General features: G+C 50.2%; 2 protein-coding genes across 6 annotated transcripts; both read right to left on the minus strand.

The window, feature by feature from the left end:
* Positions 1-129: 129 nt before the first annotated feature.
* NEIL1 (nei like DNA glycosylase 1) lies at positions 130-6,669 on the minus strand. 4 transcript variants are annotated; one of them, XM_019832031.3, is made up of 10 exons: positions 6,408-6,669; positions 4,572-5,028; positions 2,560-2,679; positions 2,407-2,470; positions 2,024-2,123; positions 1,517-1,644; positions 1,097-1,124; positions 864-925; positions 566-731; positions 130-414 (listed from the first exon to the last, which is right to left on the minus strand). In XM_019832031.3, the coding sequence occupies exons 2-10, from the start codon at positions 5,003-5,005 to the stop codon at positions 368-370; spliced, it is 1,149 nt and encodes a 382-aa protein (XP_019687590.1). In that variant the 5' UTR covers positions 5,006-5,028; positions 6,408-6,669; the 3' UTR covers positions 130-367. The 4 variants fall into 4 exon arrangements, with proteins under 4 accessions (XP_019687590.1, XP_006932418.1, XP_019687589.1 ...); XM_006932356.5 differs by lacking the exon at positions 6,408-6,669 and adding an exon at positions 6,002-6,258; XM_019832030.3 differs by lacking the exon at positions 6,408-6,669 and adding an exon at positions 5,673-5,885.
* Positions 6,670-12,425: 5,756 nt separating this feature from the next.
* COMMD4 (COMM domain containing 4) lies at positions 12,426-18,590 on the minus strand. Of its 2 annotated transcripts, none has more exons than XM_045059011.1 (8): positions 18,454-18,590; positions 14,447-14,518; positions 14,164-14,229; positions 13,962-14,001; positions 13,536-13,598; positions 13,312-13,392; positions 12,808-12,984; positions 12,426-12,718 (listed from the first exon to the last, which is right to left on the minus strand). In XM_045059011.1, the coding sequence occupies exons 1-8, from the start codon at positions 18,454-18,456 to the stop codon at positions 12,678-12,680; spliced, it is 543 nt and encodes a 180-aa protein (XP_044914946.1). In that variant the 5' UTR covers positions 18,457-18,590; the 3' UTR covers positions 12,426-12,677. The 2 variants fall into 2 exon arrangements, with proteins under 2 accessions (XP_044914946.1, XP_006932419.1); XM_006932357.5 differs by having other exon boundaries at positions 13,536-13,655; positions 18,454-18,585.
* Between the last annotated feature and the right edge of the window lie 8,840 nt (positions 18,591-27,430).

Genomic DNA, 27,430 nt, shown 5'->3' on the forward strand with positions numbered 1-27,430 from the left:
AGGGCCAGGGCCCTGAGGACGGGGATGGGGCTCAGTTTGCCTTGCCCCAGTGGCTCTCCTGTCTCCAGGGTCAGGCAGCAGGTCCTCCCAACTTGGACTATCCAGACCTTCTGCAGCCAGCCCAAGAAGTGCCAAGAAGCTCAAGTTTATTAGTTTATTAAAAAAATTACAGTATCTTTCACATGGGCTTAAAAAATGGGGAAGGTGGGGTACAGTAAAACATCATAGCTGTGCAGGGAACAGCCACAGGGGCATCCAGGCACCTTCAGCTCCAGCCTGCTTCCAGCAAGCTACACAGGCCCCTCGATCCAGGGCAAGGCAAAGGGAAGGGGTGGATGCAAGCAGGGAGACCCTCCTGCTAAGAGGCTCAGGTCCCCCCATTCTCAGCTTTGATCTTTTGGGGTCTGCGGGGGCCTGGGAGGAGGACAGGTGAGATGGCAGCTCAGACCACAGGCTGAGGACTCCCCCCAACCCCCCCCCCCCCGGCCCCTGCCTCCTGCACAGCCCATTTGGTGGTGCCCCTCCTCTCCCCAGAGGACAATGCTGAGGAAGGCCTGTTGCCCACCTGAGGTTTTTGGTCTCCCCCTCCTTCTTCCTTTCTTAGGGACTAGGGGGACTTCTGGGTCCTGCGAGAGGCTGGTCCCCTCGGGCTGCCAGGCTGTGGTTTGCTCAGAAAGGCCTCTCTGTGCCCCACGTGTTCTGGAAGGGGCCGTGCTTGGAAGGAGAGGGTCCTGAGTAAAGGACAGCCAGGTCCTCAAGGGGCTCAGTGAGCAGTTCAGAGGTTGATGAGGACCCACCACTGCCCCCCATTGTCAAGGGAGGGCACCTGGGAGCTGCTACCACAGCAGAGGAGAGAGCCATACCTCTGATCCGTGCTCAGGACCCTGCTGTGCTCCCTTGGATTTCTTCTTGCGGGACTTGCCCCCTGCAGGACATTGACACTGGGCTTGGAGGGACCTGCGGCCTCAGCCCCCTTTCTGCAGACTCTCCCACTCTGGGAGTGGAGTGGGGACTGGGGTGGAGAAGGGTGAGGTAGTTCTTGCAGGCCATCTAGTTCTTTGTGCTGTCCTAGCTTGTTACAATAGGAGTAGCCTACCTTTGGGTGCCAGGGGTCCGGGATCCCCCTGAAATGGAATGAGGAGAATTGAGGAATCAACCTGGTTGGGGCAGGGGTACCTTCTCTTGGAGAGGCAGAGCTCACCATCCTTCCAGATCGGTGGAGCTTCTCCTCAGGTGAGAAGCCTCTCTGACCACCCCCTCTTCCCCAGGTGAAGGACACCAACAAGGCCACCGTGCCTTGGGCTGCTGTACTAGCTGGGACCCTTGGATTGAGGAGGGGAGGGGCATAACACAGGGAAGACATAGACCATGCAGAACAGTGTGATCCTTGGGGGTCATGACAGGCCCTGGGCATCTCCACTTCGGAGACCCCAGCTCCTGCCCCACTGTGACCCCAGATCTGTCTGCCCCACTAGCTTCCTTGGGATCTCCATTTGTGTGAGATTAGGGCCCAAACCTGGAACCAGATGGTGCGGCCACGCCCGTCCTGCAGGGAGCTCATGCCCGGCATGCCATAGCACTGTAGCCATGCCCGAAAGGCAGCAAAGTCCTCCTCTCCGCTCTCCGGCCCGTAACCTTTGCCCCCTGTGGGACAGAGGAACCAGGCGGAAGTCAGAGGGCTGACTCGGGCTGAGAGAAGGGGGAGCCTGGTCAACTTGGCCCAGACCTCAGCTATATAGCTGATGGGCTGAGTCAGAGGGCCGAGACTCTCCCTCCTCCAGCTGTGCATGCCCTCGGGCTGGTGTCTTCCCCACTCTGGGCCATGGCTTTCCCAACCTGGAGTGGGGTTGGTAATCCTTGTCCTGCCTGCCTCATGGGCACCTCAGAGGATACAGATACCTGACAAGTGAGTAGGCCTAGTCCATTCGGCAACAACTAGATCTACCCAGGTGGGGCAGGAATTGCCCTGAGGTTACACAACATGCTGAAGCACAGGTAGCCATCTTTGCCTCCCAGGCCTCACCCAGCTGGACCACTTCCTTGGGCACTGAGTGACACAGTTCCAGCAGGTCTGGGTTCTGCAGCTTCGCCCTGATCTTCTGGCTCAGGGTTAGCTCCGGGCTCTGGAGAAGGGGCAGGGCAGGACCTGGCTGTCAGCTTGACGCAGGACCACTGAGAAGGCAGCTGAGTCCCGGGGAGCAGAACCCCTGAGCTTGACAGGACTCAGAGACCATGCCTTAGCAGCAACCCCCCGCCCAACCCCCTACCCCCCACACTGCAGGGAAAGGGAAATGGACCCAAAGCCAAGAAAGGATGTACTTGAGCTAAGCTGGAGACACCTGACCCAGCTATACACTTGTTAGCCTGCTCTGATAGGTACATGCACATTCCTTCCTGCACTCTCACCGGCCTGTGCTGCTGCAGCGCCTCCAGAACCTCGCGGGCTTTCTCGAAGGGGGGTATCTTCAATCTGAAGTGGGGTGGAGAGGGAGCCAGGCTAAGCAGTAGGGAATGTGGGTGCACCCAGCCCTCCCTAGTCCTCGTGGCTTGCCTGCTGACCGGTACAGGATCTCTGCCCGAAGATAGTTGCCAATGCCGTTGAAGAACCTCTGGTCCAAGAGGGCCTCACAGATGGGCTTGTCAAAGACCTTGTCCGCTAGGTTTCGCAACACATTCTCCCTGGAGGAACACAGCCTGGGCCCGTGAGACCCATTCTCTACCCCCATCCCTAATGCCTTGCTGCAGGATAGGGGAGAGGGGCTGGGAGTGTCTATTCCTGGGTGCAAGAGGAAGGAACACGGGAGTCCCCGTTCCCCTTTCCCCAACCTCAGTGCTAGTTTGGCAGCAGGAACCTCCATTTTCCTATCCGTTAAATGGGAACATCAGAATAAGACTGTAATTCACAATGAAAGGTGAAAAGTACCAATCAAAAGCAATGTGTTCAAGGAAATACACGAGTCTGTATATGTTGTGGGTATATCACCAAAGTCCTCAGATTCAAGACTCTGCCTGCAGTCTGAAACTCCCTGTCTACAACTTCTGATTGGTTAGCTCTGAGGATTTGACTTTGGTGGGGTCAACTTTTCTCAAGACCCTGAAGATCTCCAAGGAAGCTGGGACTGGTTCTGTGTAGCAGGTGTGTAAGGCAAGTCCTGGCTAGTGAGTGTCCCAGCAGCCCCCACCCCACCTCCAGGGGTCATGGATCCTTTCTCACCACCACGAAGAGGAAATGCATCTTGTTTCTTTGTGGGGAAAGACCATGGCAAGACTGACTCAGTAATGGGCATGAGGAGCATATGAAGTAGGGGCCAGAAGACAGAGTGTGGGGTGAAGGTAAGAGTGGACATTAGCCTAGGTGGTCAGATCACTGAGAGGAGCAGATCCCTGCAGGCTCCCCAGCTGTGAGACCAAAGAAACGGCCAATATGCCTCCTCGTGTGACAGGAACTTCAGAGCCAGCTGGCAAAGAGTTAACTTGTGGCATGACTTCCCAGGAGAGATAAGATGGGAGGAATCCAGGACCAGGACAGACACTTCCCTGGGGAGCACTGGGGGTCATGCCTCGAAAGGCCAGGGGTCAAGTGGCTTCTGTGGTGCTAGAGACGCCCTGACCCACGGGCAACCAAGCCTGAGGGCCAACAGAAAGCACGCCGTCCCCAAGGAAGGGAGGACTTGCCAGGTCCACTGTGGGCCTTCGTGTCTGTGGTGCTTGTCTGTTATGTTGCTCTTCCTCTAGAACTCTGCAAGCCCGGCTCCTTTTTTATCAGGCAGGCCTCAGCTCAAATGTCACCTAGAGTGGCCAACCCCCGCCCCCCCCGCATACCCAGCCTAGAGTCATTCTCTACCTCTTGGATTTTTCTTCAGGCGTGTACCTATGTGAATTCATCTACTTTGTCTCCTGTCCCCCCTGGCCCATCTGAACTTTAGTTCTGTGGGAGCAGGGGCCACATCCATCTTGATCATTGTTGTACCCCCAACGCCTAGAAGAGAGCTTGGCATGAAACAGAAACCCATACGCAGTTCACCTTTAGAGGAAGGGAAGGGCTGCCACCGTGCCATCCTCTGTGACACGCATTACATCCTGGTGTTACCCCTCCCACAGAGGAGACCATGGGCTGTCACAGACCAGTGGGCAGGCAGAATGTGGGAGACCACAAAACCTGATGCAGAAACCATGTCATTAGGCAGTCCCCTGCCCACCCCCTTGAAGCCATTCCTTCCTTCTCAGCCTCCCTTCTTACCAGGTTGTTAAAGCAGCCCCTTCACCTTTCTTCTTAGCCTCCTGAGAGCACCAAGAAACAAGAGTGGGATGCTGATCCCCAGCTCTGACTCGAACTGGCCATATGTCCGCAGGGTACGCCTAGCCATCCTCTTGCCCACCCCCATACCAGTTTGGGGGTTCCACATCCATTAGCTCAGACAGCTGTCCCAGGAAAGGACGCCGTCTTGGTCTATACAGGAAGGGACTGAGGGCCAGAGGGGGCTACACTCGCCCCTCACGGGCCAGCGAGGCGCTAATTAGAGAGCCAGGCCCGGAGCCCAAGACTTCATCACACCTGGTGCTGGGCCTACCTGAACTGCTCATACTCCAGCAAGACACAAGGCCCGCGGCCTGGCTGCCACTCGCCCCCGATGTCCCAGTGGCCGAAGCGGCGGATGTCCACGAAGCAGAGGGCGAGTCGGGGGCCAGGTGGGGCTGTGTAGAAGCGCAGGTGGGCGTGGGCGGGCAGTGCCTCGCTGGGCGCCAGCTGGAAGGAGCCGGACATGCCAAATCGGAAGACCAAGGCCAGTGGCTCCCGTGGGGGCTGGGCCCCAGGCAGGGGGCTCAGGGTCAGGCGCAGCTCTTTGCCACGGGCTGAGGATGAGATGCAGTAGGCGCTGCTCTCAAAGGGCACCTCGGGGTTGCGGCTGACGGGTGACTTCTCCACACACCCGCCGAACACCAACCCCCTGCACGCGTCGTTCACGAAGCGGCTGGCCAGATGCACCTCGGGGCCCTCAGGCATTCTGTGGGAGGGGTGGCTGGGCCCTGTGGGTGGGGGAGGATGACGGCAGGTTGGGTCAAGTGTCCCCCTGTGAGGTGGAAATTCTCAGCCCATTTTGCAAAGGAGAGCCGTGGGGGTCAGAGCGGGCGGCGGCCAGCTAGGACTGGCCCGGGGCCCCACCTGAAAGCGCTGGGGAAGCCCTGGGCGCTGTGGAGCTCAGGCTGGGGAAGCGCGACTCTGCCTTATTTCACACTCTCCCGGGGCTCTCATGAGCTGCCACTGCTTTTAGAATAAAGTCCGGATCTTTCCCGGGCCCACACGGCCATGTCACTTCCTCCCAGACTCCGCCTCGCTCGCTTGCTCCAAGCACACTGTCTTCCCATCCCCATGTCTTTGCCTCTGCTGGCCCTTCTGTCTGGGACACTTAAGAGTGTTCTTTTCTTCATGGCACTCCCAGAATATGAAGTTATCTTGCTTGTTGTCTGGCTCTGCCTCCACTCCCACCCCAGAGTGCAAGCTCTACTCGCCCATGACTCCGCTTCTTAGGACCTGGCCTGCATCTGGCCCACAACTACTGAGGGAGTGAACCTGACCCTTCCTGGGAGGCCAGGGCTGGGATAAAGAGGCCCAGAGACCACCCCCCCCCCCCCCCCCCCCCGCAGGGCTTGGCCAGCCTGCCACCACCTACTGGTCACGACCAGAGCGAGGACAAGGAGGAGGGAAGGCAGGAATCTCCAGGCACATCTGCGCTGGAACCAGGTCCCCACGACTCAGAGGGAGGACAGGGGTGACAAGAAGGGCTCCCGAGCTCCAGGCCATGGCCCAGGAGGGTCACAGGAAAACGCCCAGGTCAGCTCCCGGGGCGGAGGGACGCAAACTCCACCCGCCCACCCTCGCCCCCTCCTGCCGGGCCGAGGGAGTGGAGATGGCCACTCTCCTCTTTCTGGACGTGCCGAGATCAAGGCGAAGTTGTGTGTGGGACAGAGGCGGCCGTTTAGCTAGGGCAGACTCCCTTACCTCCTCAGCGCCGTCGGGGGCTGGCACCCGAAAAGAAAAGTTTCGTTTTTCGGGAAAAGGTGAATGTCCAGATTCCTAATTTCCGCAGTGTTCGCCTCCCCTTCACCCTCCTCCTCGCTGCCCGTCCTCGGCTAACCCCAGGTCCCTTCCTTCCCAAGGGCCTCTAATCTCATCCCCTCCTCAGCTCCGCTTTTCCCCACGCCTCCGGACACCTGCGCCCCGCGCCGCTCCCGCCAGCCTGCGGCCACTGAGGGGTTAACGCGGGGGCCGGGCCGCGCCTAAGAGCACGCTGGGAGCTGAGGTCTCCGCTCCCGCGCCTGCTGGGAAGTGTAGTTTCTCGGGCAGGGCAGAGGCTGGGCGGGGTGGGCTGGGGGCCCCGGTGCGGGAAAGGTTTAGGGGCAGTCACCTGGCTGGGAGGTGGAGGAGGAAAACTGGCTTCCCGCCGGCGCCGAGCAGCGGGGTCAGGTCTGATGTCTCGGGTTGCAGCTGTCTCCGTGGCCGGCGGGGGCGGGGAGAGTCACCCGGCTAGTCCCGGACGGGGTCGACACTGCCAGCCGGAAACAGCAGCAATGGCCCGAGGCCGAGGCGCCGGCAGCTGGGCGCTGGGCGCGCACCCGTGCGTGATAAACGCAGACCCTGGGGACCCGGTGGTGGCCCCTAAATGCCAACGTACAGACAGAACACATAAACAGAAACATCATCACCACCTGCCCGGTGGCAAGTGCAGCCGAGCAACAAAATGCGGGCAGAGAAGCAGAACCCACTTCAGCTGGTTCTGTGGGGGAGGGACTCTCTGAGGTGACGCTTAGGCTGAGTCCTCAGGAGACAGCTGGCTGGCGGGGGACAGGACGATATGCCAGACGGAAGGAAAGGCCATTGCAAAGGCCTGCAGGCAGCAAAGGGATTGGCCCATTGAAAGAAGGCTTGTGTGGCTGGGGTGGGGCTGGGGGGAGGGCTGGGAGGTGAGGACAGACCCTCAGCAAGGCGAGGTCAGGTCAGGTCTGGTCTCAAGAGGCCTCTGTAAGGAGCCCGCATTCCACCGTCAGTGGAGCAGGCACAGGTGCCCGACCCATAGCCCTGATTTGCCCCTGCCTATTACTTCTGCTTCCTCCTCCTCCATCTACTCATTTATTTTGGTGGAAGTATTCTGAGGTAAACTGGGGAAAATACGACATTTCATCCCTAATACCTCAACAGGCATCTCTAAAAAGCAATATCCTACAAAGCCACAATACGTTTACTATACCTAATAAAATTAGTACCATCTAACACCTAGTCCACATTCAGATTTCCCTAATTGTCCCCAAAATGACTTGTATAGCTAGTTTGTTTAAAGCAGAGTCCGATCAAGGATTATATGACTCTTTAATCATTTTTTAAGGTTTATTTATTTATTTTGAGAGAGAGAAAAGGAGAGAGAGGAATGGGGGAAGGGCTGGGAGGGGAGGGGGAAAGGAGAATCCCAAGCAGGCTCTGTGCTGTCAGCACAAAGCCCAAGGCAGGACTCAAACTCACGATCTTCGAGATCATGACCTGAGCGGAAAACAAGAGTTGGACGCTTAACTGACTGAGCCACCCAGGCGGCCAGCTTTAATCATTTTTTATCTGGACTGAACCACCCTCTTCCACCCACCTCACCCTTTTTTCTTTTTCTTTTTTGATCTTCCTGGAGTCTAAGCCAGTTGAGATGCCCCATCATATTCTGGATTTGTCTGAACGTTTTCTTAGATAGATCTCTCTTAGGTGTTGCTCTGTACTCCAAAATTGCTTCACATTAGGAGGCACCCAACATCTGGTTGTCCCATTTTAGTGCAGCTGAAATTGATCACAGGTGAGGCGGTCACCAGACCTCTGCTTTGTAAAGGTATGTTTCACACCTTGTGCCCACTGAACAATCTACGGGGTGATTTATTTGTTGGTTGTTTTGTTTAAATTAAGGTATAATTTATATATAGTAAAATTCACCCTATTAAAGTGTGAGTTTTGACAAATACATACACTCACATAACCATCACGACAGTCAAAAGATAACACATTTCCATCACCCAAAATTTGCCTATACACCTTATTGGTCAACACTTGCACCCCATCTGCTGGCAACCACTGATCTGTTTTCTGTCCCTATAGTTTTTGCCTTCTCCATAACACCATATAAATGGAATCTTCAGTAGGTAGTCTTTTGAGTCTGGTTTTTTAGCATAATGCATTTTTAAAATATTTTTACTTCATTTTTAAGTAGGCTCTACGTGCAACGTGGGGCTGGAACTCACTACCCTGAGGTCAAGAGTCACAAGGTCCACCAACTGAGCCAGCGAGGTGCCCCTTAGCATAGTACATTTGAGATCCATCTGTGTCATTATGATTATCAGTTCTTTTCTTTTCTTTTCTGAGTAGTATTCCACTGTGTAGCTGGGCCAGTGTTTTCAACCATTTACCAACTGAGGAGGTTGGGTTGTTTATGGGAGGGGATTCTTTAGCACCACAAAATATCCAGTTTCACATCACATAAACATTTCACTTTAAGGCTTTATTATCCTTGATGATCCTTGCTTCAATCAAGTATTTAACTGGGAGTCACAAAATGGTGTTTTTCTGTCATTCCTTCTACCTCAGCTAGAAATCTCCTGTAAAGAAGAGCTGGACCTCATTGACTAAGGTTATCTGGTTATCCTGAAATGCTAAAAACACAGGAGAGATCTGAATTCTTTCCCTTTAACTATCAATTTTCAGGCTAAAAATTTGGTCCAATAACATCCAATGGTGACAAATCAGGACTGATTTGGGTTTTGGGGGGACGGACTGCATCTTTTATAGACTCTTCTATTACAGACTCAAGGATTTTTTTTGTTTTTTTTTTTAAACGTTTATTTATTTTGGGGACAGAGAGAGACAGAACATGAACAGGGGAGGGGCAGAGAGAGAGGGAGACACAGAATTGGAAGCAGGCTCCAGGCTCTGAGCCATCAGCCCAGAGCCCGACACGGGGCTCGAACTCACGGACCGCGAGATCGTGACCTGGCTGAAGTCGGACGCCTAACCGACTGTGCCACCCAGGCGCCCCAAGGACTTTTTTACATTCAACATCTTTAAATCCGTTCAAGTCTTTATCTTTTCCCCCATCTATTGGAGGAGTACTTTATTAGGCACTGGGGCTATACAAACATGGGAATACAATTCCCATCCTTAACAAACTCAGAATGATAAAAGAGGCAAATGACTAAACACAAAATTACAATCCATGTTATAAGGCCATGAGAGAAGTACCTGTGGGATTCTGTGACCCCACTGAGGATGGAATGCTACCTGGGAAATCAAGCTTATATTAAACGTTTGAGGAGACTTTGAACTTCCTTGTGACTTTTTGCCACTTTATTTTTGTTTATTCGATTTTTCCATTTTTGTCTTCTTCTTGCTCTCCCATGGGCCACTTGAATGTTTCGAATTCCACTTTGACTTGGTGTTGCTTTTGAGTGTATTACATTGCACAGCCTCTGAACTAGTTGTTCTAGATACGATACACGTATTTGTCATGGTTCACTGGTATCGACGCTTTGTCTAAGTGCCGTGTAGAAACCTTACCTCCCCTTACCCTCTCCTGTTTATAATAACCTGAAATATTCCCTCTACATACTCTGAAAACCACATCCATCAGTGCTCCACGTTTTGCTTCAACTGTCAAACGGAACCGAAAATGCTCAAGTCTAACCGTATCCATAGTTTTACTCCTTCCATTGCTCTTACTCCCCGATGTTCCAAGATTCCTTCATCATTTCCCTTCTGATTAGAGATCCTCCTTTCGCCTTTTTATTTTTAGGTCTGCTGGTGACAACTTATATTAGTTACCCTTCATCAGAGAATATCTTGATTTCCCCCTTTACTCTCGAGGTGATTTTTGCTGAATATAGACTTCTCGGTTGAAATTTTCTTTCAGGGCCTGAAAAATGTGCTTCTTCCACTTGGCCTCTACGGTTTCTGGTGAGAAGTCCACGATCATTCGAACAGTTTCTCCCCCCATAAGGTAAAGTGTCATTTCTCTCTTGCTGCTTTCAAGATTTTTTTTCCTCTTCTTTAGCTTGCAGAAGTTTGATTGTATGATGTAGCTCAACATGGATTTCTTTGGGTCCAACCCATATGGGATTCATTCAGCTTCCGGACTCTGTAGGTTTAGGGAACTTTTGCCATGTTGGGGAGATTTTCAGCTATTATTTCTTTGCATATTTTTTTTCTGTCCTAGCCTCTTTCTCCTCAAGTTCTGAGACTCTGAAGGCATGAATATTAGAGCTTATGTTACAGTCCTGCAGGTCCGAGACTCTGTTTTATTGGTTTCTGTGTGCTTATTTTCCAAATTATCTTCTGTTGTTCAGATTGGATAATTTCTAGGATTTATCTTCAAATCCATGGATTCTTTCTTCTAATAAGTCCATCTATTGATTTCTCCCTTTGATTACTACAGATTTCAGTTCTAAAACTTATATCTGGTTCCTTGTATCTTCTATTAAGACTTGAGGCATTTTTACATTGGCTGCTTTAAAATCCTTGGCAGAGGCGCACCTGGGTGGCTCAGTTGGTTAAGGGGCTGACTTTGGTTCAGGTTTGTGAATTTGAGCCCCACGTCAGGCTCTGTGCTGACAGCTCAGAGCCTGGAGCCTGCTTCAGATTTTGTGTCTCCCTCACTCTCTGCCCCTCCCCCACTGACACTCTTGTCTCTGTCAAAAAAAAAATGGATGTATTAATAATTTTTTAAATAAAAAAATAAAAAATTTAAGTTCTTGGCATAGAGGCACCTGGGTGGCTCAGGTGGTTGGGTGTCAGACTCTTGATTTTGGCTCAGGTCATGATTTCATGGTCTGTGGGATCGAGCCCCATGTTGGGCTCTGTGCTGCCAGCATGGAGCCTGCTTGGGATTCTCTCTCTGGCCCTCCCTCTGTTCACATGCTCTCTCAAAATAAATAAATAAAAACATTAAAAAAAATAAAATATTTGGAATACAAGTCTGTATTTTCTTGGTGTTGGCATCTGTTGTCTTTTCTCATTCAAACTGAAAGTTTCTTCGTTCTTGGCTTTTTTTTTAAATCCTGGACATTTGGGGTATTGAGACTCTGGATCTTATTTAGATCCTCTTTTTTAGCAGGGCTCCCCAGACACAGCACCAGTGAGGAAAGGAGGAGGGAATGCCACTTCCTTGTTGCCATGTGGGGTGGGAATCTAGGCACCCACTCAGCCTCTGCGGGGGGGGGGGGGGGGGGTGTTGGCACAGGGGTGGAAAAGGGACTGCAGTTTCTCTGTGCTGTGACTGGAGGCCAGCAGTGAGTATCTGTAGTTTCCCGTCTTGTTGGTTGGCCCCTTTCCTGGTCCTTTGGCTCAAGAGAGGATGCTTGTCAGGGTTTTCTGTGTGCTGGTGTGTCCCAGGCTGCCAGTCTCCCGCCTCCAGGCCGGGACACACAAAGCAAAAGGAAATCTAAGATCTACTCTGCTGTGATCCTTCAGTTCCTGAGGATCCTAGCCAGTCTGCCTTCTCTTCACCTTTTAGAGTCTTATGTTTGTTTCGTAAGTAACGTCCAAGGTTTTCAGCTCTTAGTGGGAGGAAAAAATGCTCCATTTTCCCAGAAGCAGAAGTCAGGAGTGGAGTCGGTCCTTAAACTTTCTGATGCTTAAATGGAACCATCTTTGGCCAGTGGGACATGCTGGATCCTTTTGACAGGACTATTCTTTGATGGCTTTCCTGCACCCTAAGATGTTTTAGGCTTAAGGTGCTGTAATAGAATACAAACTGGGTGGCTCAAACCACATTTATTTCTCATGTTCCAGAGGCTGGGAAGTCTGAGATCAAGGAGCCAGAAGATTTGGTTCTTGGTGGGCCTTCTCCTGCTTTGCTGTTCTCAGTACATGTTTGTGGAGAGAGTCCCTCTGTCTTTCCTAATCCCATCATGAAGGTCCCACTCTCATGACCTCATCTAAACCTAATCACTCTACAAAGGCCCCATCTCCTAAAACCATCTAATTGGGCAGTTAAGGCTTCATCTGGGGGGGCGGGGGGAGGACACATACATTCAGTCCCTACCCCACTCCTCTTGACAATGAGTGGTTTGAGGGGGTGCAGGCTTCCTCTCTTCTAAATGGACACAGCAGGAAGAGCAGGGCTCTCTCCTTTCTCTCTTTGGGGCATCTGGCACTACGGCCACGTGCTTGCTGCCAGCCTGAGAGGGCAGTGCCACGAGTGTCACAGGACTAGGAACCAGAACCCTGATTTTCTGGTCTACCGACAAGCTGTTTCATTTTGGTCCTTGTTCTGCCTCACCCCTGACCTGCCTCAACCAGCAGATAGAAAGAGAAAAAGAGTGACGGGCCGGGGACATCTGTATGTTGCTTGGCTTCTCTCACAAAAACCTTTCATTTGAACCCAAAAAGAAACCTGTGCACACACTCCTTTACACTTCTGTTTATTCTTCCTGCTTGTGAAAACTGTTGACAAGTGCCTCTCGTGGGGGAGGGAGGGCAATGCTGGAAAAATCCTCAGAATCCTTATGCTGAATTCTCAAGTGGTAACCTGGCAAGCCAGAGATCTGGGAGGCCAGGCCTCCAGGGTCCTGGAGCTGGAGCCACCCCTCAAGAGTTTGGGGGGCAGCAACTCGACACGGGCAAGGCGGCTCCACAGGGGCCCCAAACACCATTCTCCTCAGCCTAGGGAGCTCATCAGGGTCTGAGCCTGCTTCAGTTCTGCGGGAGGAAGACGCGGGGGTAGGTGGGCAGCACTGGGGTGGGATCTGGGAGGGGCCCTTCCCCCTCCGGGTACAGCTGAGTCTCACCTGCCAGGAGGACCTGGAACTTGTCTGCTGAGAGGGACATGGCCACAGGCTGGGCCGGGGCACCCGAGGCAGCTGCCACCTCCAGCCTCAGATGCACCATGGGCTCTTCCACCGACCGAAGCAGGCTGGAGCTCAGGGTGTAGTCCACGCGCCAGCCCACGCCCGCCAGCCTATTCACTGCGGGGTGGGGTGGGGCTCTCAGGATCACAGGCTGGTGAGCCACACAGCCCTTAGCCCACACCTGGGTCAGCTCTCAACCCTTCAAAGCTGTGTGATCTCTGAGAAGCTCTCATCCCTCTGACCCAGGGCAGACACGCCACAATCAGAAGCTAGATAGATTATCCACAGATCTCAAAGGAAAGAAATCTGGGCTGGAGTCAGGAGTCCTGGGTTCTGTAACTCCTCCACATGTGACCAGGGTCAAGTCTCCTTCCTGAGGTCAAGCACCTCTCGGGCAGCAGGCACCTTCTAGAGTGGAAGCCAGACCCCACCCCCCACACTCACCACGCAGGCTGCAGGCCCGCAGGTGCTCTTGTAGAGGACTCTGCTTCTCCTCATAACAGCGACAGAGGCTGGCCGCGTGCTCTGGGGGCAGAATAGAGGTCCCCTGAAGTAGCAGGTAGGGGCTCAGACTGTTCACAGGGTACCTCTCAGGGCCATCCGGCCCTGCCTGCTGCCCAGCAGCCTCTGGCACACAGGTTACCTGCCCGCTGCCTGCACACCCATACCTTTGGGCAGCCCCAGCTGCTGCAGTTCGCTGGACAAGGACTCGCCATCCACGCTGTGCTTGGCTGCACTGGAGAGGATGAAACTCAGCACTGCCACCGTGGCCTTGACATCGCCCGACTCTGGGAGGACCCATGGGTGGGGTAGGGGGTGTCACTGTGGCCTCGGCCAGCTCCTTGCTGCCCTACTATCTTCAGCTCAGAGCCCCTGGGCCTGCTTGAGCCCATGAGCACTGTTACTGCTTCACCAGGAAGTGGAAGAGGACACTGGCGAGCGGGGGGGGGATGTCAACACCTTTCTTCCCCTCATGCGCCTCTGCTGAGGCAAGTGCATCAGGGCAGACTGCTGGGAGAAGGGGCCTTTGTGCTAACCCCCAGGCCTAGTACCTAGAGTGGCCCAAACATCTGTGGACTCAGCGGGGTACTCACCAAACCTGGCATCGGCGGTGAGCTTCAGGATCTTCTCGTACTATGGGGAAAGGAGGCCCTCAGGGGGTGCCAGACCCCTGCTCACCAGCCTCTTGCACCCCAGCCAGGGTCCTGATCACCCGCCTCCCTGGGTCTGGTGCACTTTCAGGGCAGTAGAGGTCACAGGCTCATGGGACAGTAGGGTGCTGGGCCCGGCACTCACGTCAATCCCCTGTCCCAGGAGTTCTTTCAGCACCTGGCTACACAGCAGCCTCAGCTTCACGGAGGACTGGAGGGGAAGGCCTTGCATTAGTCAAAGTGTCCCACCTCACCCCTCCATGCTGGGGGGGCGGGCTCAGAGAGAGCTGGCCACATGATCAGAGTCATACAGCAGGCTGAGGGCACTGAGGCCCCAACCTCCGAGTGACCTCACCACCCTTCATCCCCAAAGCCCCCATCCCCCATCCCTGCTCCTCCCACCCTCAAAAAGATCCCATGCACTCAACAATCTTGGCCAGCGTGCTGATCTCCGCCAGGACCCAGTCAGGACAGTCCAGATCACCGCAGAACCGGAACCTCTGCACAAGAGTGAGGCAGGTGGTCAGGCTGGGGCAGGGGGTGGGGGGGGGCTGCCGAGGTGTGGCCAGGTGTCTCCCACATTCTGTTCTTTAGGGACCCCTGCTCCCTGTCCAAGATGGACGCCGTCTGGCCACTTGTTCTCTCCGATTACCAGGCCATTTAGGGAACCCTCTCACTGACCCCACCCGCCACCAAGCCTAGTTCTGATGCCTGTCCTGGGTGTTCATGTGCTCAGCAGTGACTGTGGCAAACTTCTCTGTGGCAGATCCTGCTCTAAGTGCTGGGGGTACAACATAGAACAAAGTCCTTGTCAGGGCGTCGTGACCTCTCACTTCCTCCTCCTTCCCTTCTCCAGCTCCAGCCACGCTGGCCTCCCTGCTACTCCTGTTACAATGGGCACTCTCCCGTGTCCTTGCCAACCCCTCTGCGCACCCTGCTCTCTCATCTTTCATTCAGGTCTCTGCTCAAATGGGCATTCTCTGACCATACTTTCTAAAACAGCCCCTTACACAAGGCAATTCTGGGGGCCAGTGCCCCAGTGATCTTGATTGTGGTAAAGTTTTCAGGAACATATACGTGTTGGAACTTATTGAACTGTACATTTACAGATGTATATTACTGACTTTACTTCAGTTAAGCTGTTAATAAAATAGTTGGGGCTCCCAGGTAGCTCAGTCAGTTAAGCGTCTGACTCTTGATTTCGGCTCAGGTCATGATCTCATGGTTTCTGAGTTTGAGCCCCCCCTCAGGCTCTGTGGCATTGTGGAGACTGCTTGGAATTCTGTCTCCCTCTCTCTGCCCCTTCCTGCTCGTGCTCTCTCTCAAAATAAATACACTTAAAACAAACAAATAAATAAAATACCTCTTCTCCATCATACTCTAGCCCCTATCCTTTTTATTATTTTGTTTTAATATTTATTTATTTTTGTGAAGGGGGGGGCACGAGTGGGGGAGGGGCAGACAGGGAGACAGAGAATCCCAAGCAGGCTTTGTGCTCTCAGCATGGAGCCCGACGTGGGGCTCAAACTCAGGAACTGTGAGATCATGACCTGAGCCAAAATCAAGTCAGGCGCTTAACCAACTGAGCCACCCAAGGCATTGCTCTATCCTTCTTTCTTGATCTCCACAGCATTTATCACAGCAGACAGGTTTTATTATTTGAGGTCTGTCTCCTGCTAGAATGCAAACCCACTCTGTCAACCACATCTTGCCCATACCCTCCATTCCCCAGACCAGCTCCTGTCCACCTGGCAGGACTCTAGTGCACAGCAACATCCACGTCCATCCTTCCATGCCTCTTACCTGTTGGCAGCTTCCTGCTGCTGGGAACAAAACCGTATAAACTGAGGACACCGCAAACCCATGTTCTCCTGATCCCACTGGACCCTCAGGCAGCCTGGAAACACCATGTCCTCTACTTGGCCCCCCCAGTCACCTTCTCAGACACTTCAGACCTGCTCCACGACCCTTCAACCTCCAACCCTCTTGCTCCTCTTCACCTGACCCTACTGCACTGGTGCTTCTATATGGGCCTCCAGTGAAGTCCCATAGCCATGGTCACAAATGACTGTCACTAAATCTGGCCTTCCTCTTCCTCAACTCCTCAGTGACATCTGACACAAACCCGTCCTTCCTGGTGAAACAGCATACTCTTCTGGACTTCTCCCGGTCCTGGCCTTGGTCTCATTCGCTGGCTCACCCTCCCCCCCCCACCCCCAAATAGTGATCTCTGCACATCACCTGCTGTCATTACTCTGGGGCAGGAGCCTGAACCAGGTGGTGAGGTGATGGGGTGTTAAGGACAGTGACAGCCTTGCACTAGTCTCTATTTCAGGGGTTTTTAACATTTTGGTGCCATAGACTCATTTGGCATCTGGCAAAACCTACAGGCCTTTCTCAAAACAATGTTTTTATTTTAATTTTTTAAATGTTTATTAATTTTTGAGAGAGAGAGAGACAGAGCATGAGCAGGGAGGGGCAGAGAGAGAGGGAGACACTGAATCCAAAGCAGGCTCCAGGCTGAGCTGTCAGCACAGAGCCTGACATGGGGCTTGGACCCGTGAACCCATGAACTGTGAGATCATGACCTGAGCCGAAGTTGGAGGCTTAACCGACTGAGCCACCCAGGCGCCCCTCAAAACAATGTTTTTAAATGCATAAAATACATAGGATTGCAAAGGAAACTAAGTTATCAAAATCTTCAAATAAATTGGTGATGTAGTGTATGTTTCAAGTCTGATACCCACTGTAATTTACAAATAAACATAAATACATACATGAACAATGTCAACAACTGTAATGTGATAGGCAGATATCTCTCATTTCTATTGGTGACAAAGTCAGAGGTGCTAATATTGGGGTTTATTGCCAACATTCATGATTGAAGGCAATGCTGAATTTCAGTTTGAAGCTGGTGAAAATTAGGATGTGAGATTTCTCCTAAGTTCATGGGCCCCTGACTTCTACCCACAGAAGTCTTCCACCATCTTTGTATTATTTACATTTTTTTACTACAAGAACGTGTTTCTTGAGTTCGTTTCTTAAAATGCTGGCATTTCTCAAGGTTCTGCTCTAGGTCCTCTCTTCCCAACTCACATCACTCAGGTTACTTGTTTTTAGGGTTACCGTGATCACCTTGGTGCTGATGACTCCTAAATTTATAACTGCACTGTAGATTCTCTTCTGAGCTTTAGCCCCTGAAATCTAGATGGTCTTCTCCCAGCTGCACCTGGTGGCCCACAGACACCTCCCACAGCGCCTGGCAAAACGTGCTCTTCCCACTGAAGCCTGCTCCCCTTCCTGGGTTTCCCATCCCACTGAGCACAGCCACCTGGGAACCAAGCCCAGACACCTGCCTCTCCCTTTTCCCTCAAGCCTCTGGTCCTTAGGCCCTGATGATTTCTCCACTCTCTCTGCCCTAACTCAGGTCACCACCATTTCCTGGGGGGTCTGCTGCCCTAACTGGGGCCCTCTGCTCCCCTCCTGCTCCCACCACAAGTCAGCCGAAAATAGGAAAATATCTCTAATTTCTGCTGGAAAGGATCTTCCTAGCTTCTCAGTGCTCTCTTCTTAAAGTAAACGCCTTTCCCAGCTCTCAAGACCCAGCAAGATATGGTCTTTGCTTACCTGTTGAGCCTCATGTTTCACTAACCTCCAGTTGGTCCCCTTCCAGATAGGTGAAGTGCGTCTACCTAGGGAGCCCTGCTCTCTCTCCCCTGAAGTCTTTAAACACGCTGTTCTCTGTCTGAAGATACAGCCCCCACCCGCAAAGCTTCCAAACCTCTGGTACACAAACTGCACTGCAGCCAGCCAGCTTTCTTCCCTGCCCCCGCCTCCTCAGGTTGCTGTCAGGCTCAGGAAGCCTTCCTAACACTACACACGTTAGGTCCCGTCCCCTCAAGTCCTAACTATGACCGCCAATTCAGGCCCCCTGCAGCTGAAGTCCCAGCGCCTGGCACCCTGCCTGGTACAGAGTAGGCACTCGAAGTCTGTCGAAGGAATGAACGGATGGAGGAGTGGAGAAGCCTCAATCCCACGTCTAGTCCTGTCTGGTTCTGGGAAGGGCGAAGGGGCTTCCTAACAGTGCGGAAGACTCAGCCTAATTCCAAGCAAATTATTCTCCAGGTCTCACAGGAGGGCCAGGAAGCGGGCACCTCCCGCCGCAGGCAAGCCCAGTTCCTGTCCGGGGGGTGCGGGCCCTTCCTTTCCGCCGAGGAAGCACCCGGGACACCAAGGCCGCAGGGCGCCCGCCCGCCCGCCCGCCCTGCCAGCCGGACGCTCGGCCCCCACGACCGCACCCAGGTGTCTGCCGAGGGGCCGGGACCGTCTCCACCTGCCCGTCCCGACGTCCGCCCGCGGCCGCAGCCACGAGACTCGGGGGCCCGCCTGCCCGCCTGCCCCGGGGCCCCGCCTCCCGACATCCCGCGGCCCTCACCATCGCGCCAGAAAGCCGCCCGGCCTTTCTCCTCCCTGCGCGCCTGGTCAGCTGACGCGGCGCTCACGTGACGCGGGGCGGGGCCTCTGCGGGCGGGGGCGGGGACGGGCGCGCGTCTGCGCGTCCGGAGCTGCGGGAGGCTGGCGATGAGTTCCGTGTCTCCCCGGAACCTCTTCCCGGAACTGCCCGGCGCCGGCCCCCAGTTTAGCTAGAAGAGAGGGACAGAGAGCCGTTGAATGTGTTCAACTTAAGACAGCAGGAGTCCGGGAGCCCTTTTTGGCACTTGCGATGATACTCTTGAGAAGGGGGGGTTTCAGGTCGTTCCGTGTATGCCGCCAGTAAGCCGTGCCGTTATAGGTAGCTGTGGGCTGCGGCAAAAGACAGTTTAAAAACTTTACTGAAATAAGATACACATAAAGAAAATTGTGGGGCGCCTGGGTGGCGCAGTCGGTTAAACGTCCGACTTCAGCCAGGTCACGATCTCGCGGTCCGTGAGTTCGAGCCCCGCGTCAGGCTCTGGGCTGATGGCTCGGAGCCTAGAGCCTGTTTCCGATTCTGTGTCTCCCTCTCTCTCTGCCCCTCCCCCGTTCATGCTCTGTCTCTCTCTGTCCCAAAAATAAGTAAACGTTAAAAAAAAAAAAGAAAATTGTACACTCTGTAAGTATAAAGCTTAATGAATTTTCATAAACTGTACAGCCCACGTCACCAGCACCCGCCCAGCTCCCTCAAGTGCCTGCGTATTTTATTTCATTTTGATGAATTCCCTTTAGTTGTCTTCGTTACAATTGGCTGTAACAATTGACATGCTCAGAACTTCCCCTGTGGCTTCGCCAACGTTAGATGTTATACCTTAGTTTTTCTAATGGGAAGAGAATAAGTTGTTTGAAGTTGCATTAGTCCGCTTACTGGTGAGTTTGAGCAAGGGATGAACTAGGAACAGTTTCCAACATTCACTTAAAGAGGTAAAAGCAAAAAACAAAACAGCAACAGCACCGAAAATACCCTAGAGAATAGACTAATAACCAAAGAAGAAATTGAACAATTTGAGAGCTCTCTTCAATGACATATCCCGCCCCCATAAGCCAGGCACAGCTGGTTTTATTGTTGCAGCCTTTCAAGCTTTCAAAGGACAACCCATCGCAATTAAACTCTCCATAAATAGAAAAAGATGGAAAGCTTTCCCAATTCATGCTAAAATCGATCTCATTTATAAAGAGCTTTTTGAAAATCATAAACGTCAGCATGTTTAAGTCAACAGTGTTTTAAAATACTACACGATGTCAAAGAAAACTTACATCTTAAGCATTATAAGACCGGCTCAATTTCTGTTTCATCATATCAGTAGGTTACAGAAGAAAACAGTTGATAGACTGTTTAATCAAAACCAGTTTTGATTAAAAAGAAAATTTGGGAATAGGTGGAAACTGCCTTAAGTTGATAGGGTATTTGAAAAACGAAAGAGCAAATATGAAACTTAGCATCAGACAGACAAATTATTTAAATCTGGAAACAAGGCAAAAAGGTGGGTGGTGTGTCCTTTTAATGTCATACTGGAGCACTGTCTCGGATTTTTTTCACAAGTAAGGATTATTTGACTATTTAGAGCAGTGGTTCTCAAACTTTACAGTGCATCAGGATCACTGGCAGGGCTTGGGCAAACAGAGGTGGTTCCCACCCTCGGAGTTTCTAATTAAACAGGTCTGGGATGGGACCCGAAAATGTGCAATTCCCTCCAAGTTCCCAAGTGATACTGATGCTTCCCCTTTGGGGACTATACTTTGAAAATCACTAATGTAGGAAAATGTACCTGAAAGGTTATATGTTAACTTACAGATTTCTGTCTAGTAGAAAAAATAACCCCAAAGATTACAGTTTTATCACCCTGTCAAACATTGACAGGGTTTCTCTCTAATTCAACACACATTAGAAATACTTTTCCTCAAAATGTTACTTGAACTAGCTTTATAATTTACCACGTTACTAGGTATTTACCCAAAGAATACAAAAACACTAATTCAAAGGGATACATGCACCCCTATGTTTATAGCAGCATTATTTACAATAGCCAAATTGTAAGCATCCAAATGCAAGCAGCCCAAGTGTCAAGTGTCCATCCTTTGATGAACAGATAAAGAAGATATGGGATGTGTGTGTGTGTTCGTGTGTATAAATGTGTGTACACACATACACAGTGGAATATTACTCAGCTATAAACAATAACAAAATTTTGTCATTTGCAATGTACAATGGATGGGCTAGAGAGTATAATGCTAAGTGAAATAAGTCAGAGGAAGACAAATACCATATGATTTCACTCATGTGGAATTTAAGAAACAAAACAAATGAGCAAAGGAAAAAAAAAAAGAAAGACAAACCAAGAAACAGACTCTTAACTATAGAGAACAAACTGATGGTTACCAGAGGGGAGGTGGGTGGGTGGACAATGGGTAAAACAGGTGATGGGGATTAAAGAGTGCACTTGTCATGATGAGCACTGGGTGATTAACATAAAAACCTAAAATAGTAATTCATTTTGAAATAAACACAAAAAGGCATGTAAATAAATCACAAAATACAGAAAAGTTAAAGCAACAAAAAATTAGCAAAGCCCTTCTCTCCCCAGGTAACTTCTCTAACAGCCCTTTCTGGCTTTTTTCCATACGTACACAACTGTGACCTAATAAGAAATATATATTTGGTCTCTGCCCTCAGTTCCTGACACAGAGCTCCTAAATCCCTTGGAGTTTCCTAGGTAATAGGAGTCCCTTGACTCTTGGTGGGCTCCTGGATAGCTTCAGGATGGGGCTGGTCACCAGGAAGACCAAGCCATGATTGGAAGCTTGGAGAAGAGTTACAGACTGAGTTAATGACTGATCATGTCTACATGATGAAGCTTCCATAAAAACCTCTGAACTGCAGAGAGCTTCCGGGTTGTGATCACATCCATGTGCTGGGAAGTAGCATGTCTCAACTCAATGGAGACAGAAGTCGTGCACTCGGGACCCTTTCAGGTCTTGCCTTGAGTATCTCTTCATAGGATGGTTCATTTGTACCCTTTATTATATAGTAAACTGGTGGGCATGTTTCCCTAATTTCTGTTACCTGTTGTAGCAAATTAACTTGAGAGCGTTGTGAAAACCATGATTTGTTGCCAAACCAGACAGAAGTGGGGGTAACCATAGAACCCACTGCTTCCAATTGCTGTCTGAAGTGCGGGCAGTCTTGTGGGACTGAGCCCTTAACCTGTGGGCTCTGATGCTAACTCTAGGTAGGCAGTGTCAGAATTGAATTGAATTGTAGGGCATTCAGCCAGTGTTGGAGAATTGATTGGTGGAGGAACACCTTTGATGTCAGTGTATTGTCTGTTTTATCAACTATTAATATAAATTTCATAATGGTATCTTACCCTGTATTCTGTTTTGGAACCTGATTTTTCACTCAGCAATGACTAGGGGCAGGCTTTGAACACACTAGGAATTGTGCTAGCCCTGCCCTGAGTCCTAGCAGGGGTGAGAGCACTGGAAGAGGAGTCTTACCGTGTGTGTGTGTGTGTGTGTGTGTGTGTGTGTGTGTGTGTGTCAAATTAAGGGCAGGAAGAGGTGTGAGTAGGACTAGATCAGTGTCTGTGAGTCAGAATTGTCACATAAAGCTGTATAGGCTGTGTACTGCACAATTCCAGGGGGAGGGGAATTCACATCATAATCTGTGGGCATGGAACCCCCAGAACTGGGCAATGAACGTGTCCTGCCCTGAATGTGGTGTGTGAACCTGTAGGTACGCAAGATGTTTTCAGGTGGTATACCATAAATAATTGATATTTACAGTTACCTTCTATATATAGTAAATGATACCTTCTATATATAGTAAATGATAGTCAAGCAAACTGCCATGCTGGCAGCTCAGAGACCACACATGGAGAACCACAAATTTGGTTGTCTTTTAAATACATTGGTTTAGGTGTTAGAAATGAGTTGATTTAAAGTACACAAATAGATGTCCAACATCACTAGCTTTTAGGGAAATACAAATTAAGACCATGGTAAGATATTACTACATACCTATCAGAACAGCTGAACTAAAAAGTCGTGATAATACCAAATCCTGGTGCAGATGCCATTAAAACTGGATCTCTGGGGGCACCCACGTGGTCAGTTGGTTAAGGAGCCAACTCTTGATTTTGGCTCAGGTCAAGATCTCACAGTTCCTGAGTTCAAGCCCCACCTCGGGCTCTGTGCTGGCAACAGGGAGCCTGCTTTGGATTCTCGCTCTTTCTGCCCCTCTCCTGCTCATGCTCTCTCTCTCTCTCTCTCTCTCTCTCTCTCTCTCTCTCTCTGTCTCAAAATAAATAAATAAATAAACTTAAAAAATGGATCTCTGTTGGAAATGTAAAATGGTGCAGATACTCTAGGAAATAGTTTGGCAGTTTCTTTAAATATGTACCTGGGATCGCCTGGGTGGCTCAGTTGGTTGAGCGACTGACTCTTGACTGGCTCAGGTCATGATCTTGCACTTCAAGGGTTCCAACCTCGAGTAGGGCTCTGTGCTGATGGTGCAGAGCCTGCTTGGGTTTTTCTCTCTCTCTCTCCCTTTCTCTCTGCCCCTCCCCTGCTTATGCTTGCTCGCTGTCTCTCAAAATAAATAAATAACCTTAAAAAAAAGGGTAAATATATACCTCCTTGGGGTGCCTGGGTGGCTCAGTCAGTTGGTCATCTGTCTTCAGCTCAGGTCATGATCTCTTGGTCTGTGAGTTCAAGCCCTGTGTCAGGCTCTGTGCTGACAGCTCAGAGCCTGGATCCTGCTTCAGATTCTGTGTCTCCCCATCTCTCTGCCCTTCCCCCTCTCACACTCTGTCTCTCTTTCACTCTCAAAAATAAACATTAAAAAAATAAATATATACCTCCTATATGACCTAGCAATTACATTCTTGGGCAATTATCCCAGGGGAAAAAAAGACAAATTATGTCTACACAAAAACCTATATGCAGTTGTTCATGGCAGATTTATTTGTAATAATCTCAAACTGGAAACAACCAAATATCCCTCAAATAGTGAACAGTCAAACAAACTGTTTGACATCCATTCTATGAAACACTAATCAGCAATAAAAAGAGACAAACTATAGATATATGCAACAACTTGGGTAGATCTCAAGGGTATTACGCAGAGTGAGGGGAGAAAGGCCAATCTCAAAAGGTCACATAGGATACAATTTCATTTATATAACAGTGTTGGAATGACAAAATCATAGAGATGGGAAGCAGAGCAGTGGTTGCTGGGGAAAGGGTGGTGGTAGGGAGGAGGGAGGTGTGATTACAAAGGAGTAGCAGAGGGAACTCTTTGTGGTGGTGGAACAGTTCTGTATCCTGATTACAGGTGGTCACATGAACCTAAACATGGGATAAAATGATGTAGAACTATACATTTGACATTGTTTTCATATTGAGCTATGTTTCTGTCGAATGTAACCATTGGAAGAAATGGAGTGAAGAATACATGAAACCTCCCTGCACTATCTTTGAAATCTCTCCTGAATCTGTAATGATTTCAAGATGAAAAAGAATTGATTTAGTAAAAAATAGTACTTGGAAGTATGAAGGTCTGGCAATTTTGACATAGTAAATGACTGAGTATCTCTTTTTTAAAATAATTTTTTATGTTTGTTTATTTACTGAGAGAGAGACCGAGCAAGTGGCAGTGGCAGAGAGAAGTGGGGAGAGAGAAATTCCAAGCAGGCTTGCAGAGCCCGATGCGGGGCTCAGCCTCACAAGTCATGAGATCATGACCTGAGCCAAAACCAAGAGTCAGACACCCAATCTACTGAGCCACCCAGGCGCCCCCATGACTATCACTGATCCATCCAATGCACAATTGTCCCCATGAGGCCATGCTCTAGCCCAGACCACTTGCAGGAGGCTGGGATTTTGGATTCTTCTTTCCGCTTGGCATTTGGGGTAGGGTTGCCAAGTAAAATACAGGATGCCCAGTGATATTTAAATTTCTGATAAACAAGGAATAATTTTTAGTGTAAGTATATCCCAAATAATTAATGGGATATACTTATACTAAAATATTATTCCTGAAAATTCTTTTTTTTTAAATTTTTTTTAACATTTATTTATTTTTGAGACAGAGAGAGACAGAGCATGAACGGGGGAGGGTCAGAGACAGAGGGAGACACAGAATCTGAAACCGGCTCCAGGCTCTGAGCAGTCAGCACAGAGCCTGACACGGGGCTCGAACCCACGGACAGTGAGATCGTGACCTGAGCCGAAGTCCGACGCTTAACTGACTGAGCTACCCAGGCGCCCCTGAAAATTCTTTAATGTACTTAAATAGTTGTCTTTTTAAGCCGTTGTCTGCTAATTCTAATATCTGAACCATTTACAGGTCTGCATGTGTTGGTTGGTTTTTCTCTTAATTTTTGAATATCCTTTCTTCTTCATATGTCTAGTAAGTATTTTTTGATATGCTGAACATTGTGAATGTACAGTGTAGAAATTTGGATTATATTAACGTTTATTTCTTTTTGAGACAGGGAGAGAAAGAGCATGAACGGGGAAGGATCAGAGAGAAAAGGAGACACAGAATCTGAAACAGGCTCCAGACTCTGAGCTGTCAGCACAGAGCCCGACACGGGGCTTGAACTCATGGACCATGAGATCATGACCTGAGCCAAAGTCAGATGCTTAACCGACTGAGCCACCCAGGTGCCCCAAAATTTGGATTATATTATCTCACTCTAAATAGTGTTGAATTTTGTTCCAGGAGGCAATTAAATTACTGATGGATTAACTTGATCATATATGTCAAGGCTTGGTTTTAGGTTTTGTTAGGGTGCATCTTTTTCCATTTTTCCTTGATTCCTAGAGAAGTTTCCTTACTCCAAAAGCATAGCCTTCTAGGCCCTCATGTGACTGGGATGGTTATGAAGACTTCTCCACTCTGGTTGGGTCAGAGCTCCATTGTGTCTCTAGTATCCTGTGACCTCGGAAGTATATGTTTTGCCCTCAGCGCCCTGGCAGCTGTTTTCTGCTAGCCCTTGCAGAGTCTGAGTCCACACATTCAGAGTTTAGGATTTGACCAAGGACCTGAGGAGAAGCTCTGTAAGATTTCTGGGGCCCCTTCTCTGTAACTCCTTTCTGCTACTCTACCATATGCATTTTAGCAGCCCTGAACTCCGATGCTCTCTACCTGAACTCCACTTCCCTGTGCCATCATTTGGGGCTTGGAAATGTCTTCCAGGCAGAAAGATGTAAAATTCACTTCATATTATTCCCTTCTCTCAGAGATTGTAAACTTGCACTGTCTGTTGCCCAATGCCTGAAGATAATTTCTGTATATATTTTGTTCAGCTTTTCAGTTTTATGATGGGAGGCTATAATCAATATTCCATCTTGGTCACAGTAGGAGTGCTATTATCCATTCCATGCTAAAAAAAGAAAAGAAAGACCAACAATTCTAAGAAAAACTGGAAAGACATATAAAACTTCAAAGAAAAAGAAATGCAAATTCTCCTGACACATAAAAAAAAAAATGTTCAAACTCACTGACAAGAAAGACACACATTAAAACTAAATGGAGGGAGAAACCAAGATGGCGGAACATCATGGAAGTTTTTTGTGTGTCTTGCATCCATGAAATACAGCCAGACCAACACTAAACCATCCTGCACACCTAGAAAACTGATCAGAGGATTAATACAACAATCTGCACAACCTGAACCACAGAATTCAGGAGGTACATGGTGCAGAAAGGTGAACTGGGGGAGAGAGAAGCTTTAGAGGGCAGAGAGCCACTTTTGCAGGTGGAGAGAGGACAGCAACAGGGGTATGGGTGTGGGGGGAGAATACAGGAGAATCCCCCCCCAAAACAGCTGGAGAGAAAGTGGAAAAGTGGAAGCAGCCACAGGGACTGAACTAAAAAGGGAGAAAGGAGAAAGGAGAAAGAAGAGGGTTTAAATTCCATTAAGACTATAAATGGGGGGGGGCAGCACTTGGGTGGCTTGGGCTTGGTCGGTTAAGTGTCCGACTTTGGCTCAGGTCATGATCTCACGGTCTGTGAGTTCGAACCCTGTGTCGGGCTCTGTGCTGACAACTCAGAGCCTGGAGCCTGTTTCAGATTCTGTGTCTCCCTCTCTCTCTGCCCCTCCCCTGTTCCTGCTCTCTCTCTGTCTCAAAAATAAATAAACGTTAAAAAAATTTAAAAAAAAAGACTATAAACAGGGGGAGCACAGAGTCTGCAACTCCGCAGCTTGATACCTGCTGGTGCTCTGGTGGGAAGGGAGAATTCCCAGGAGCAGAGTGGAGTCCAATGTTCTTCAGGCCACACAGGGAGAGGCAGCTCCCCTGCTGGGAGAACACCTGGTAGAGGTTGTGTGGGTCCCCCAAAGGCAAGGCCCCAGTGGACCTGGGAGAACAACCGCATTCACTGGTGCTGAAACAAGGTCATTAAGGGTGAAGCCTGGTGCCAGATGTGTGTTGTGATTTTCCATAATCCCTGAAATGCTGTTGCTACACTATTTCAAGAAATTTTCCTGGGGTGGGCTGGCACCTGGCCACAGTCTCTGGGCATCAGCAGCAGCACAGTCCTGCAAACGTTCTTGGGTGTGGCTGACACCTGGCCATTGCTTGCTGAGACCCGCCTGCAGAGGGGAATAACGGGTCAAAGCCACAGTCCCTCAGAAGTAAGGGGTCAGAAAAACAGCTGCATCTGAGATAAAACTCAGTAGGGAGGTGCTGCCTGGGGCTTGGTCATGGACTGTGTAAAAGCGGGGAATAGAAGGAAGCCAAAGACAAAGGATGGGTGCACAATTGCTGATCGGGGAGAACAGAGTTCCAATACTAGAGACTGGGTAGCTAGGTGATGGCCATTTTCACCGCTCTCGCACATGCGCATATGCACCTACAAGTGTCACAACAATCCACCCCAGTAAGCTAAGCAGCACCATCTAGTGACAAATGGAGCCATTACACTAAGC

Source organism: Felis catus, chromosome B3 (genome assembly GCF_018350175.1).
Source record: "Felis catus isolate Fca126 chromosome B3, F.catus_Fca126_mat1.0, whole genome shotgun sequence".
NCBI lineage: Eukaryota > Metazoa > Chordata > Mammalia > Carnivora > Felidae > Felis > Felis catus.

Excerpts from the sequence above, each read along its gene's own strand:
- NEIL1 (XM_019832031.3), bottom strand. The coding sequence starts at position 5,005 with ATGCCTGAGGGCCCCGAGGTGCATCTGGCCAGCCGCTTCGTGAACGAC. Across the intron at positions 2,124-2,406 it reads CGCTGCAGCAGCACAGGCCG|AGCCCGGAGCTAACCCTGAG; the intron begins GTGAGAGTGCAG and ends CCCCTTCTCCAG. Across the intron at positions 1,645-2,023 it reads CAAGGAAGTGGTCCAGCTGG|GGGGCAAAGGTTACGGGCCG; the intron begins GTGAGGCCTGGG and ends TCTGTCCCACAG.
- COMMD4 (XM_006932357.5), bottom strand. Across the intron at positions 14,230-14,446 it reads TCAGCACGCTGGCCAAGATT|TCCTCCGTGAAGCTGAGGCT; the intron begins GTTGAGTGCATG and ends CTTCCCCTCCAG. Across the intron at positions 13,656-13,961 it reads CACCGCCGATGCCAGGTTTG|AGTCGGGCGATGTCAAGGCC; the intron begins GTGAGTACCCCG and ends GGGTCCTCCCAG.